This window comes from Ranitomeya variabilis, chromosome 1, assembly GCF_051348905.1.
Source record: "Ranitomeya variabilis isolate aRanVar5 chromosome 1, aRanVar5.hap1, whole genome shotgun sequence".
In the NCBI taxonomy this organism is placed as follows: domain Eukaryota; kingdom Metazoa; phylum Chordata; class Amphibia; order Anura; family Dendrobatidae; genus Ranitomeya; species Ranitomeya variabilis.
Window position 1 is genome coordinate 750,029,077 of NC_135232.1, and position 15,388 is coordinate 750,044,464.

Genomic DNA, 15,388 nt, shown 5'->3' on the forward strand with positions numbered 1-15,388 from the left:
CTTAAATTGGGAAGGGGTTATTGAATTAATCTCAATATTAATTTCTAGTAAAATGTGGCTTTTTATATTTCTTATAGTAAATAGACTGTTACCTGGATTGCAAGGCGAGACGCAGTGCTGTGCAGGTAGATTCCAGTTTTCCAAGGTGCATACTGAGTTTTTCAGAATCAGTCTTACACTCTTCTAGGGTTACACTGAGCTGTTCATTCAACTGTTTTACACGATCAAGTTGCCTGAAATACATATGGAACAAAGCATTGGATCTTAGAAATCAGAAAGGTAATGTAATATTTCTTGCTCTGCGAAGTATGACTACGCAATCATGCACAAGCTTGATTTTCTGATAAGCATTTTTCTACTTACACCTTTAACCACTTTATCTCAGACTCCATGTTGCTTGGATGTATCTCAGGAAGACATGATACTGAAGTCTGGCATCCAGGGAGACTCTGAATGTATTTTATGATACCTTGTATTGTTGGAATAGGAGTCTATTGGGAAGGAAAAAATTAACAAATCCCAATCATACAAAAATGTAAAAGAAGATATCATCAACAAAGTGTGTTTGAATGCATAATAGTAAAAGAAAACCCTTTGCCTTTGCCACCTGCGCTACCTGTCAGACTTACTTACATGAACAAACTTATGCTACTGTCTTCTGAGAGCGCTAAGCTATATATGCAGCGCCCCAGAGTCCTGGTCGTTGCAGTACTGACGCTCCGCCACTAAGGGGAGTGATGGTACGTCTGATGGCACTAAAGGAGTTCACCTGACCAGGTATCACAGTCACACATTACACTTCACACTCTGGCCACCAGGGGGAGCAAAGGGTTCTATCTATTAGGCCACTCCTCACAATCTGGAAAAACTGGGGGCTGGATAGGAAGTTAGAGAGAAGCTGACTGGGTTTTGCCCAGGCAACATCCTGTGAGAGAGGGAGTTCCTGGGAAGATTCAGGGGGGTCTCTGTCAGGGGTGGGATCCTGACAGTGGCCTAGCGAAAAGGACAGAACGTTACGGAGCCGCGCCTGCACCCGTTGCGGTGGCATCCTAAGAAAGGACATGAAGCGAGGTTTATTGTGGAGAAGTGAGAAACGAGATCACAGCACAAAGGAAAATAGAACCAGTAGGAGTCGTGCCTTAAGATCGTGGCAACATCCTACTGAGGCGCGTAGCCGGTGGCCGGAACGCCGAGGAAGTATTGGGCTCCAAGCAATATTTCAAACAGCGGCAGGACAGTTAACTCTAGGTTGGCTGTCTCACCTAATTCACCTAAGAAGACATAGGAGGCAATTGTGGGAGAGGGGCATCTCTAGGGTCCCAGAATAACTCCAGGCCTACCCCGTCATACGGGTGTGTCCTAGCCAAATCATCTGGGGGACGGAGAAAGAACATCAGAAACAGACACAACAGTTGTGAGGACTATCCCGTGGTGCTCAGCAGGGAGGTACTACAACACACAGGCGCTAGAAGGTAGGCACTGATTTCCACCTGCAAAGGGAACTCTGGATGTGCCTTCAGACCGGCCGGTCTCAGCCAGCCCTGTTAGCAGTGCTCTGGATTGCGGATCATGAAGCCTTCAGTAAAGAGGTAAAGAGACTGCAACCCTGTGTCCTCGTTATTCATCGCACCTTGCACCACGCACCATCATCACACCTTTCATTGGACGACCCTTAGCAGGGTCACGGACCGGGTCTAGCCACCGTGACAACCCCAGGACCGAGACAGAGAGGCCCGGTACCGAGTACCCCGCGGCCCTGCGTCTGGGGGCGCTCCATATACAAACAATGAGTCTAACAATTTTGATTTGAATTACTGCCACATAGACTATATTTATGAATCTAGTCTAGACCGTATGGATACAGCACACAGAAGTGTATGCTTAGAACCTCAAGTTTAAAGTATAGTCTAAATGGCAGTAATGCAATTCAATATTCATACATTAAAGGATTATTCCAAAAATAGTAAGCTATAGACAACTTACTGATTGCCAGGGGTTAAACCTGTGGTACCCCAGCTATCCAGAAAAGCATACATTTTATCATTGCCAGAGCGTTGCTGCATATGTTTGTATGCTAGTTCAATGCAGTCACAGCAACCTGTATCTGTACATTTATTTCATTTGCTAGGATAGGCTGATGTTTTTATTTTGTTGAATTAGACTTATTTTTGTAGTGCTTTTTTCTGATCTCAAATTTAGTACAGTTGCACAGAATCACATTCAATATTGTAAATGACAGTTATGAATTATGGTAACAATATATGACAAATGTATTTGCTTGTCAATTGTGGCCTTTCTATTCAAAGTTAATTGAGTGATCTGACTTTGATATCAGGCCTACAGGTTCATATGCTAAAAAAAACTGCACCCAGTGGCGTATTGATCGCGGTCGCAGAGAGCTGGATTTGCATATGAGGAGACACATTCAGCTGAAATGCACTGTATTGTGAAGCAGAGACCCGCAAGGTTCCTGCACTGCACTACACGCTGCTGGCCAATCAGGATTGGGTGTATACATACCAGAATGGGGGACATATACACAAGGATGGGCCCAGGATGGAAGACATATACCAGTATATCAGAATGGGAGACATATATACCGCGATGGTCCCAGAATGGGGAACATATATACCAGGTTTGGGGACATATATACCAGGAAGAACCCAGGTTGGGGGACATATATACCATGAAGGGACCAAGGATGGGGGGCATACATACCAGGAAGGAGTTCAGGATGGAGCACATATATAATAGGATGGGAGAGATTCATACCAGGCTGTGGGACATGTACATCAGGAAGGGGAACAGGATGGGGGATATATATACTGGGAAGAGGCCCATGATGTGGGACATATATACAAGGATGGCTGATATATTGACCAGGATGGAGAATCTATATACCAGGTTGGATGATATACCAGGAAGGGGCCCAGGATGGGGGACATATATACCAGGATGAGCTCATGATGGAGGACATATACAGTTGTGCTCAAAAGTTTACATACCCCGGCAGAAATTTTGCTTTCTTGGCCTTTTTTCAGAGAATATGAATGATAACACCAAAACGTTTTCTCCACTCATAGTTAGTGGTTGGGTGAAGCCATTTATTGTGAAACTAGTGTGTTTTCTCTTTTTAAATCATAATGACAACCCAAAACATCCAAATGACCCTGATCAAAAGTTCATATACCCTGGTGATTTTGACCCGATAACATGCACCTAAGATGACACAAATGAGTTTGAATGGTTACTAAAGGTAACATCCTCACCTGTGACCCGTTTTCTTGGAATTGATAATGACAGTCAACAGCGTTCAAACTGTGATTAACAAATCGAAAATCAGGGGCTCTGTAAAAGCAAAACCACGGTCAGGTAGACCAACAAAAATGTTGTAAACAGCTGCCAGGAAAATTTTCGGGATGCAAAGAAAAACCTACAAAAACATCAGCTGCAAAACTAGCTGTGTGGCTGTTTCAAGATGCACAATAACGAGGCACTTGAAGAAAAATGTGTTGAATGGTTGAGTCGCCAGAAGAAAGTCATTACTGCGCAAATACCACAAAGTATCTCACCTACCATGCACAAAACAGCATAGAGACAAGCCTCAAATCTTGTGGAACAAGGGAATTTGGAGTGATGAGACCAAAATTGAACTCCTTGGCCACAACCATAAACATTATATTTGGAGAGAGGACAACAAGGCCTATGATGAAAGGAACACCATTCCTACTATAAAGCACAAAGGTGGATCGCTAATGTTTAGGGGATGTGGGAGCTACAAAGGCACAGGAAACTTGCTCATAGTGGAAAGAAAGATGAATGCAGCACGTTATCAGCAAATACTGGAGGTAAATTTTCACTCATCAGCCCGAAGCTGCGCATGGGACGTACTTGGACGTTCCAACATGACAACGATCCAAACCACAAGGCCAAGTCGACTTGTCATTGGCTACAGCAGAACAAAATGACGGTTCTGGAGAGGCCATCTCAGACTCCTGACCTCAATATCTTTGAGCCACTCTGGGGAGATCTCAAGCACACAGTTCATGCTAGACAGCCCACAAATTTACAGGAACTGGAGGCTTTTTGCCTAGAAGAATAGGCAGCATTACCATCTGAGAAAATAAAGAACCTCATCCACAACTACCACAAAAGACTTCAAGCTGTCAACGATGTTAGAAGGGGCAATACATGGTATTAAGAAATGGGGTATGTAAACTTTTGATCAGGGTCATTTTGGATGTTTTGGGTTGTCATTATGATTTAGAAAGAGAACACACAGTAATTTGACAATAAATGGCTTCACCCAACCACTAACCATGAGTGGAGAAAAAGTTTTGGTGTTATCATTCATATTCTCTGAAAAAAGGCCAAGAAAGCAAAAATTCTGCCGCGGTATGTAAACTTTTGAGCACAACTGTATATCAGGATAAAGGACATATCAATTAGGATGTCCAGGATAGAGGACACCTAAGAGGCTACTGCAAAATGTTCAGTTTGTCTGATTTGTCTCTTTATATTCTTGAGTAAAATGTAAATTGTTCTTTAGTTTATAAACATCTGACAACATGTCTCTGATTTACCAAGCAATAAGTTTTGAATTTTTTTTCTGAAAAAGAAAAATGGTCAGAATTTAAAAAAAACCCAGTGCTTTCAGGCCTCAAATAATGCAAAAAAGACAAGTTCATAATCATTTAGAGACAACAATACTAATGTTTTAACTCAGGAAGAGTTCAGAAATCAATATTTTGTGGAATAACCATGATTTTTAATCACAGCTTTCATGCGTCTTGGCATGCTTTCCACCAGTCTTTCACACTGCTTCTGGCGCAAAAATTTGTTTGATGGCTTGTGACTATACATCATCCTCTTGATTATTGATTACATTCCAGAGGTTTTCAATGAGGTTCAGGTCTGGAGATTGGGCTGCCCATGTCAGGGTTTTGATGTGGTGGTCTCTTAATTTTTGCCAGAGCTGTATATACCAGAAAGGGGCATAGGATGGGGTAAATATATACCAGGAGTGAGCCCAGGATAGAGGACATATCTACAAACAAGGGGCCCAGGATGGGGGAAATATATTAGGATGGCCCCAGGATGGGGGCACAAATATACAAGGATGGTCCCAGGATTTGAGACATATAAACAAGGATGGTGAACATATATAACAGGTTAGGGAACATATATACCAGGAAGGGGCCAGGATGGGGAACATATATACCAATATGAGCTCAGGATGGGGACCATATATACCAGAAAGGGGCAGAGGATGGGGCACATATATACAGTATCAGGAAGGGTCCCAGGATGGGTGCATATATACCAGAATGGGGGAAATATATCAGGATGAGCCCAGAATGGGAGACATGTATACCAGGGTTGGATACATATATACCAGGATGGTCTCAGGATGGGGGACATATAGACCAGGATGGTGAACATGTATACCAGGTTGGGGGGACAAATATACCAGTTAGGGGCCAAGGATGGGGGAAATATATCAGGATAAGCCCAGAATGGAGGACATATATACTAGAGCAGTGAATATACATATCAGGATAGTCCCAGAATGGGGGAAATATAAACCAGAATGGTGAATATATACAGCAGGTTGTGGGACATATATAGCAGGAAGGGGCCCAGGAGAGGGGAAATATATCAGGATGGGGGACACAAATACCAGGAAGGGGTCCAGGATGAGGGACATTTATAATAGTATGGGGGATATATATAATAGGATGTGGGACATATACACCAGGAAGAGGCTCAGGATGAGAGATCTATATAAATATATATACCATAGATATCAGGATGGGAAAACTATATACCAGGTTGGAGGACATATATACCAGGAAGGGATCCAGGATGGGGGACAAATACACCAGGATGAGCTCAGGAAGGAGGACATATATGCCAGGATAAGGGACATATAAACCTGGATGGGGGACATATATACCTGGAAGGGGCTCAGGATGGAGGACATTACCAATAAAGGGGGAGGGGGGCAACACATATGTCTTTATAGGATTTACAGTGGGTACGGAAACTATTCACACCCCTTTAAATTTTTCACTCTTTGTTTCATTGCAGCCATTTGGTAAATTCAAAAAAGTTCATTTTTTTCTCATTAATGTACACTCTGCACCCCATCTTGACTGAAATAAAAACAGAAATGTAGAAATTATTGCAAGTTTATTAAAAAAGAAAAACTGAAATATCACATGGTCATAAGCATTCAGAACCTTTGCTCAGTATTGAGTAGAAGCACTCTTTTGAGCTAGTACCGTCATGAGTCCTCTTGGGAATGATGCAACAAGTTTTCCACAACTGGATTTGGGGATCCTCTGCCATTCTTCCTTGCAGATCCTCTCCAGTTCCATCAGGTTGGATGATGAACATTGGTGGACAGTCATTTTCAGGTCTTTCCAGAGATGCTCAATTGGGTTTTGGGCTCTGGCTAGGCCAGTCAAGAATGGTCACAGAGTTGTTCTGAAGCCACTCCTTTGTTATTTTAGCTGTGTGCTTAGGGTCATTGTCTTGTTGGAAGGTGAACCTTCGGTCATGTCTGAGGTCCAGAGCACTCTGGAAGAGGTTTTCATCCAGGATATCTCTATACTTGGCCGCATTCATGTTTCCTTCAATGGCAACCAGTCATCCTGTCCCTGCAGCTGAAAAACACCCCCATAACATGATGCTGCCACCACCATGTTTCACTGTTGGGATTGCATTGGGCAGGCGATGAGCAGTGCCTGGTTTTCTCCACACATACCACTTAGAATTATCACCAAAAAGTTCTATCTTCGTCTCATCAGACCAGAGAATCTAAGTTCTCTCAGTCTGGGAGCCCTTCATGTGTTTTTTAGCAAACTCTATGAGGGCTTTCATATGTCTTGCACTGAGGAGAGGCTTCCGTTGGGCCACTCTGCCATAAAGGCCCGACTGGTGGAGGGCTGCATTGATAGTTGGCTTTATGGAACTTTCTCCCATCTCCCTACTACATCTCTGGAGCTCAGCCAAAGTGATCTTGGGGTTCTTCTTTACCTCTCTCATCAAGGCTCTTCTCCCACGATTGCTCAGTTTGGCTGGACAGCCAGGTCTAGGAAGACTTCTGGTGGTCCCAAACTTCTTCCATTTAAGGATTATGGAGGCCACTGTGCTCTTAGGAACCTTGAGTACTGCATAAATTCTTTTGTAACCTTTTGCCACAATTGTCTCTGAGCTCTTTGGCCAGTTCCTTTGACGTCATGATTCTCATTTGTTCTGACATGCACTGTGAGCTGAGAGGTCTTATATAGACAGGTGTGTGCCTTTCCAAATCAAGTCCTATCAGTTTAATTAAACACAGCTGGACTCCAATGAAGGAGTAGAACCATCTCAAGGAGGATCACAAGGAAATGGACAGCATGTGATTTAAATACGAGTGTCTGAGCAAAGGGTCTGAATACTTATGATCATGTGATATTTTTTTTCTTTTTTTAATAATTTTGCAAAAATTTCTACATTTCTGTTTTTTTCAGGCAAGATGGGGTGCAGAGTGTACATTAATGAGGAAAAAATGAACTTTTTTGAATTTACCAAATGGCTGCAATGAAACAAAGAGTGAAAAATGTAAAGGGGTCTGAATACTTTCCATACCCATTGTAGAACACTACAAGAGCCCATATATCTGACCAACATACAGAGTTGGGGGCCAGGTCCAAATTTAGCACCGGGGCGCATCGGACTCTAGTTATGCCACTGAATGCCAATACAGAGAGGAATTACCGGATGCTAGAACGTGAGGAAGATGCAACTTTATATTATCTAATAAGATATATCACAAATGTTCATATATTCACATATGCTATTGATTTATGTAAAACAATTATTTTAATTATTAAATGTCAGTTTTTCAAATCTTTCTGTTTTTCTTTACTTATGTGTTGGACTTCTTGGTTACAGTTCTCTTACCTGATGAAGCTTAAACTCACTCAGTATGTGATGATGCTCAGATGTAAAACTATTTAGGTCTTCCAATTCAGGACTACCAGGGGACGTCACAGTTGCAGGAGAAAGACCTTTATCTTGCAAAATGTCTTGTAAATGATTTATCTAGAAAAAAAAATAAAATAAAATAAAAAAATCCATGAAAGCTATATTATTTTCCTGTTCTAAAAAGTAAAGTAAATCTTCACCATTATTATTATTAACCCTTAACCCCTGGGCCATTTTCTGTTTTTAAGTTTTCATTTTTTGATCCCCTTCTTCCCAGAGCCATAACTTTTTTATTTTTTGGTCAAAATAACCATGTGAGGGGCTGTTTTTTTGCGGGACGAGTTGTACTTTTGAACAACACCATTGGTTTTAACATATCCTGTACTGGAAAACCATGTTTACTAAATGCTATAACTGACCTGCCATTATGATTCTCCAGGTCATTACAAGTTCACAGACACCAAACATGTAATAGCAAAAATCCCAGCTGCACACTGGATGCCAGGGTGATGACATAGTAGTGGCCTACCCTATAGAAAACAACATCAACTCCAAGAGGCATGAAAACAAGAGGAGAATAAGGAGTGGCAGGTGAATAGAGTAAAATCAGATATAAATTTTGTTACATATCACATTAAAAAGGGATTTGGATGTTTTGGTCCCAGCAGTTTGCCCCCAGCAGTTTGCCCCCAGCAGTTCGCCCCTGGGTACATTTCGCCCCCGAACATTTCGTCCCCAGCATTTGGCCCCCAGGATGTTTAGCCCCCGCACATTTCACCCCCGCACATTTCGCCCCCAGCAGTTCGCCCCTGGGTACATTTCACCCCCGCACATTTCGCCCCCAGCAGCTCGCCCCCAGCAGTTCGCCCCTGGGTACATTTCACCCCCGCACATTTCGCCCCCAGCATTTGGCCCCTGGATCTTTCACCCCCGCAGTTCGCCCCAGATGTGATTCATGAATTCCCGTCCGTCATCAATGTTTCGCCCCCAGCAGTTCGCCCCCCGGTAGTTCGCCCCCAGATGTTTGTACCCTTGTGGTTCATGAATTCCCGTCCATCATCAATGTTTCGTCCCCAGCAATTCGCCCCCGGTAGTTCGCCCCCAGATGTTTGTACCCTTGTGGTTCTTGAATTCCTGTCCATCATCAATGTCTCGTCCCCAGCAATTCGCCCCCGGATGTTTGTACCCTTGTGGTTCATGAATTCCTGTCCATCATCAATGTTACGCCCCCCAGCAGTTCGCCCCCGGTAGTTCGCCCACGGATGTTTGTACCCTTGTGGTTCATGAATTCCTGTCCATCATCAATGTTTCATCCCCAGCAATTCGCCCCTGGTAGTTCGCCCCCAGATGTTTGTACCCTTGTGGTTCTTGAATTCCTGTCCATCATCAATGTCTCGTCCCCAGCAATTCGCCCCCGGACGTTTGTACCCTTGTGGTTCATGAATTCCTGTCCATCATCAATGTTACGCCCCCAGCAGTTCGCCCCCGGTAGTTCGCCCCCAGATGTTTGTACCCTTGTGGTTCATGAATTCCTGTCCATCATCAATGTTACGCCCCCAGCAGTTCGCCCCCGGTAGTTCGCCCCCGGATGTTTGTACCCTTGTGGTTCATGAATTCCTGTCCATCATCAATGTTTCGTCCCCAGCAATTCGCACCCGGTAGTTCGCCCCCGGATGTTTGTACCCTTGTGGTTCATGAATTCCTGTCCATCATCAATGTTTCGTCCCCAGCAATTCGCCCCCGGCAGTTTGCCCCCGGATGTTTGTACCCTTGTGGTTCACGAATTCCTGTCCATCATCAATGTTTTGCCCCCAGCAGTTCGCCTCAGCAGTTCGCCCCCGGATGTTTGTACCCTTGTGGTTCATGAATTCCCATCCGTGATCAATGTTTCGCCCCCAACAGTTTGCCACCGGCAGTATGCAGCTGAAGAAGACGGTGTATGCCGTTGAAACGCGTTGTGGCTCAACTCAACCTGGTGTCAGAGTCCTTTTTTCTGCACTCCTAGGACCGGCTTTTTCTTCTATAACCTGTTATTATACCCTCTATTGGGAGTGCCCGGCTGGAGCTGCGGGGACTTGGCTGTCTACCTTCCCCATCCTGGGACTACTGCCAGCGCTCTACTTACAAACCGCCAACTATTGATCTATATATGCAATTCCTTGGTGACAGGAGAGGCATCCTGCCCCCTGGACTGACTGATGAATGGCGCAGGAGTGACGTCATGTCAGTGAGCGGCCTGGAGACATTCGGCCTCACTGCTGCGGCAGTCATCATGCTTCATGGATCAGTGATCCAGGGAAGATGAAAAGATAGCCAGAAGCAGGAGAAGACATCACGGGGAACTGCTAGACTGCACTCTGTGACCCAAGGAGCTGCAGCCGCGACAGGTAAGTATGTCCATTTTTTTTTGTTCTAGGGTGTTAAGGCCAGCCAGAAGGGGTGGGTGAGCTGCTGAAAAGGCAGCCACAGGAATCCCCAGCAATTGGGGTCCTGTATATTTTACCCCCAGGTTGTTCAGCCCTAGATGTTTTGATCCTTGCATGTTGACCCCAAAAGTTGAGGGTGAAACATCTGGGTCAAAATGTTAGGTGCGAAACATCAGATGGCGACACATCCAGGGACAAAATGCTGTAGGAGAAACATTCGAGGGTGAAACATCTGGGGGCGAACTGCTGGGGGCAAACTACTGGGGGCGAAACATTGATGACAGACGGGAATTCATGAACCACAAGGGTGAAAAACATCCGGGGGCGAACTGCTGGGGGCGAAACATTGATGACAGACAGGAATTCATGAACCACAAGGTTACAAACATCCGGGGGCGAACTGCCGGTGGCAAACTGCTGGGGGCGAAACATTGATGACGGACGGGAATTCATGAACCACATCTGGGGCGAACTGCGGGGGTGAAAGATCCAGGGGCCAAATGCTGGGGACGAAATTTGCGGGGGCGAAATGTACCCAGGGACGAACTGCTGGGGGCGAACTGCTAGTGGCGAAATGTGCAGGGGTAAAATGTGCGGGGGCGAAACATCCTGGGGGCCAAATGCTGGGGACGAAATGTGCGGGAGCGAAATGTACCCAGGGACGAACTGCTGGGGGCGAACTGCTGGGGGTGAACTGCTGGGGGCGAAATGTGCGGGGGTGAAATGTGCGGGGGCGAAACATCCTGGGGCCAAAGGCTGGGGACGAAATGTGCGGGGGCGAACTGTACCCAGGGGTGAACTGCTGGGGGCGAAACATCCTAGAACCCATTAAAAAAGAAGGTTTACAAAGTACAGTAACAAGATACCAAGACAACACAAATACAGCAGGGTCACCCATCATAGGTAAGAATATAATCAGGCATTATATGTGTGCTTAATAGTGACACCCTCAGGTGAGATCAATCCCAGGTTTGAGAGAGCATACAGTAAGAAGTAAAGTAATAATAAGTAATACCAAGGTGTAGAGCTTACTGAAGGTGGACGGGTGACCCTGTACCAGATGGCAGGCCCCAGACACGCATTTCGCCTTGATAAAGCAGTGTCTTGATCATGCCAAATAAGTGTCAGGGTCCTGCCATCCGGTACATGGTCACCCTTCTGTCTTGTTACTGTATTTTTGTAAACCTTCTTAATGTGATATTTAATCAAATTTACTGTATATTTGACTTTACTCTATTCACCTGCTACTCCTTATTCTCTTCTTGTTTTCAGACACCAAACATGTATAGGTTCCTTTCTATTTAAGTGGTGAAAAAAAATTCCAAAGCTTGTTAAAAAAAAAATTGCGCCATTTTCCGATATCTGTAGCGTCTCCATTTTTCGTGATCTCGGGTTGGGTGAGGGCTTAGTTTTTGGGTGCCGAGCTGACGTTTTTAATGATACCATTTTGGTGCAGATATGAACTTTTGATCGCTCATTATTGCATTTTAATGCAATGTTGCGGGCACCAAGAAAACTTACCGTAATTCTGGCGTTTTGACTTTTTTCTCGTTACACCGTTCAATGATTGGGTTAATTTTTTTATATTTATAGATCGGGCAATTCTGAACACGTTGATACCAAATATGTATATGTTTGATTTTTTTTATTGTTTTATTTTCAATGGGGCGAAAGGGGAGTTATTTGAACTTTATATTTTTTTATTTTTTCATAGTTTTAAAAACATATTTTTTTTACTTTTGGCATGCTTCAATAGTCTCCATTAGAGACTAGAAGCTGCCATAATCCGATCAGCTCTGCTACATACAGGCGATGATCAGATCGCCAGTATGTAGCAGAAATGCTCACTTGCTGTTAGCGCCGACCACTGGGCTGCGCTCATAGCAATAACCACAGATGTCTGTTGGAGACTTCTAGTTGTCATGCCAACCCATCGGTGACCCGCGATCACATGACGGGGTCACCGATGGGTGGAATTTCCAGCGCGCTCGCCGGAAGCGCAAGTTAAATGCCGCTGTCAGAAATTAACAGCGGCATTTAACTAGTTAACATTCGCAGGTGGATCGCAATTTCACCCACTGCTGTTGCGGGCACAAGTCAGCTGTATATATCAGCTGACATGTGCCTGGAAAGTCCAACATTGACGTACTATTACGCCCGATGTTGGAAAGGAGTGAAAGCCCACCAAATATCTACTGATTCTGCTGTAATTATAGTAGTGTATATACACGGTTTTATCTTAAAGGGAATCTGTTTGCAGGTTTTTGCTATGCAATCCGAGGACAATATGGAGTAGGGGCTGAGACACAGATTTCAGGGATGTGTCACTCATTAGACTCAATGCTGTTGTTTCAATACAATGAATGGTTTACTACCAGGAGATTATGCCTTGACTACAACTTGCGTGAGCCCTTGTGCGACCATACCTCTTCCTCTGATAAGAAGTTTACTGTCGGATAGAAAATGTACACAGAAAGCTGTGCTGTGGGTGGCATTAGCTTTCTGAGCTCTGCAACATGCTACATCTAAAAACTGATTGTGTCATAACTGCTGGACCCAGTAAACTAAGTGATACATCGATGGAATCAGGGTCTCTCTTCCTACATTATGCAGATGAGGTAATAAAAACCTGATGACAGATTCCCTTTAATTACCATAAATCCATTAGATTCATTAATTCAGTACATTTAACAGAAACTATTTTACAGGGACTGCAACTGGATTCACTGGATTTTTTTTATTTAAAAAATGTATCATCATTGCTCCACTAATTCTACAACAGATTTTCTTTTTTTTTCTAAGCCCTTCTGTTCCATTGTCCCCTGGTAATAAAGTTTGAACAATGTGCATATTTTCCCTTAAACCAACAGGCTTATTACACATACCGTAACTTCTCAATGGACATTAGCTTTTTCTCCTCTATTATGCTGACCAATGAAAACACTCCACTCTCCTGTGCTCTGGGGCTTCAATAGCAATAGGGGAAGAGGTGACTGTGGAGTTCTCAGCGTGTTGCGGTGAGACAAACCTCATCTCAGGAGAACAGGCAGAGCCAGACTGGTACCTTCTTTGTGGGTGTTTAGTTTATCTCTCTATGATATAACCATGTTTTGATTGACAAGCGTAATACAGGAGACAAAGCAAAAACACTCAGAAAGTTCTGTTGGATATGTCCAGTTGGTTGAAGGAAAAATGTGCATATTGGGTGCTCTTTATTATTGAGGGGCATAAATTTAGAATGGAGGCGCACAGCAAAAAAAATAAAACTGGTCCAGAAAACGTGGAGCAGCGACAAATGGAAGAGGTACTAACATTTAAATTAACCACTATACCCCCGAAGGTGGTTTTCACGTTGACCAGGCCAAACTTTACAATTCTGACCACTGTCACTTTATGAGGTTATAACTCTGGAATACTTCAACAGATCACGATGACTCTGAGATCGTTTTTTCATGGCATATTGTACCTCATGGTACTGGTAAAATTTATTTGATATGACTTGCACTAATTTGTAAAAAAAAAACGAAAATTTGGCAAAAATTTCGCAATTTTCCAACTTTGAATTTTCATGCCCTTAAATCACAGAGATATGTCACACAAAATGGTTAATAAGTAACATTTCCCACATGTCTACGTTACATCAGCACAATATTGGAACCACATTTTTTTTGTTAGGAAGTTTTATAAGGGTTAAAAGTTGACCAGAAATTTTTCATTTTTACAACAAAATTTCCAAAACCATTTTTTTTAGGGACCACATCACATTTGAAGTCATTTTGAGGGGTCTATATGATAGAAGATACCCAAAAGTGACACCATTCTAAAAACTGCACCCCTCAGGGTACTCAAAACTACATTCAAGAAGTTTATTAACCCTTCAAGTGCAACACAGGATTTTTTGGAATGTGGAAAAAAAATTAACATTTAATATTTTTTCACAAAAAAATTCCCACAAATCCAAATTTTTTATTTTCACAAGGGTAACAGGAAAAAATGGACCCCAAAATTTGTTATGTAATTTCTCCTGAGCATGCCGATACCCCATATGAGGGAGAAAAACACTGTTTGGGCGCACTGCAGAGCTTGGAAGGAAAGGAGCCCCATTTGACTTTTTGAATGTAAAATTTGCTGGCATAATTAGTGGACACCATTTCATGTTTGGAGAGCCCCTGATGTGCCTAAACAGTGGAAACCTCAACAAGTGACACCATTTTGGAAACTAGACCCCTCGGAGAACTGATCTATATGGGTGGTGAGCACAATGGTGCTTCATAGAAGTTTACAACGTTGAGCCGTAAAAATAAAAAAAAATCAAATGTTCCCCACAAATGTGTTTTTAGCACAAAATATTGCATTTTCATAAGGGTAACAGGATATATTGCACCATACAATTTGTTGTGCAATTTCTCCTGAATACACTGATACCCAATATGAGAGAGAAAACTACTGATTGAGCGCATGGCAGGGCTTGGAAGGGAAGGAGGGCCACTTGACTTTTTGAAAGTAAAATTCACTAGAATAATTAGCGGATGCCTTGTCGTGTTTGGAGAGCCCCTGATGTACCTAAAATGTGGAACCCACCCCACAAGTGACACGATTTTGGAAACTAGACCCCTTTTGGAACTTATCTAGATGTGTATTGAACACCTTGAACCCCCAGGTGCTTCACAGTAGTTTATAACGTTAAGCCGTGAATATAAAAAAAAAATAAATCACATTTTTCCTGCAAAAACCTTTTTAGCTCCAAATTTTGTATTTTCACAAGGGTAACAGGAGAAAATGGACCCCAAAAATTGTTGTGCAATTTCTCCTGAGTTCACTGATACCCCATATGTGGTCAAAAACTACTTTTGAAGCACAGTGAGAAGCTCAGAAGGGAAGTAGCGCCATATTACAGTGCAAATTTTGCTGCACTGGTTTGAGGGTGCCATGTCACATTGGCAGAGCCCCTGAGGTGCCAGAGAAGCAGAACCCCCATAAGTGACTCC

General features: G+C 43.4%; 1 protein-coding gene across 3 annotated transcripts in view; it reads right to left on the reverse strand.

Annotated features, from left to right (window-relative positions):
* Positions 1–15,388, reverse strand: part of LOC143782651 (colorectal mutant cancer protein-like) — a 90,741-nt gene that overhangs the window by 37,574 nt on the left and 37,779 nt on the right. For all 3 annotated transcript variants that reach the window (XM_077270361.1, XM_077270371.1, XM_077270354.1), the window contains 3 exons: positions 7,951–8,091; positions 364–491; positions 93–233 (listed from right to left, as the gene is read on the reverse strand). In XM_077270361.1, the coding sequence (XP_077126476.1) occupies positions 93–233; positions 364–491; positions 7,951–8,091 (410 nt within the window). The remainder of the gene's footprint in view (positions 1–92; positions 234–363; positions 492–7,950; positions 8,092–15,388) is intronic.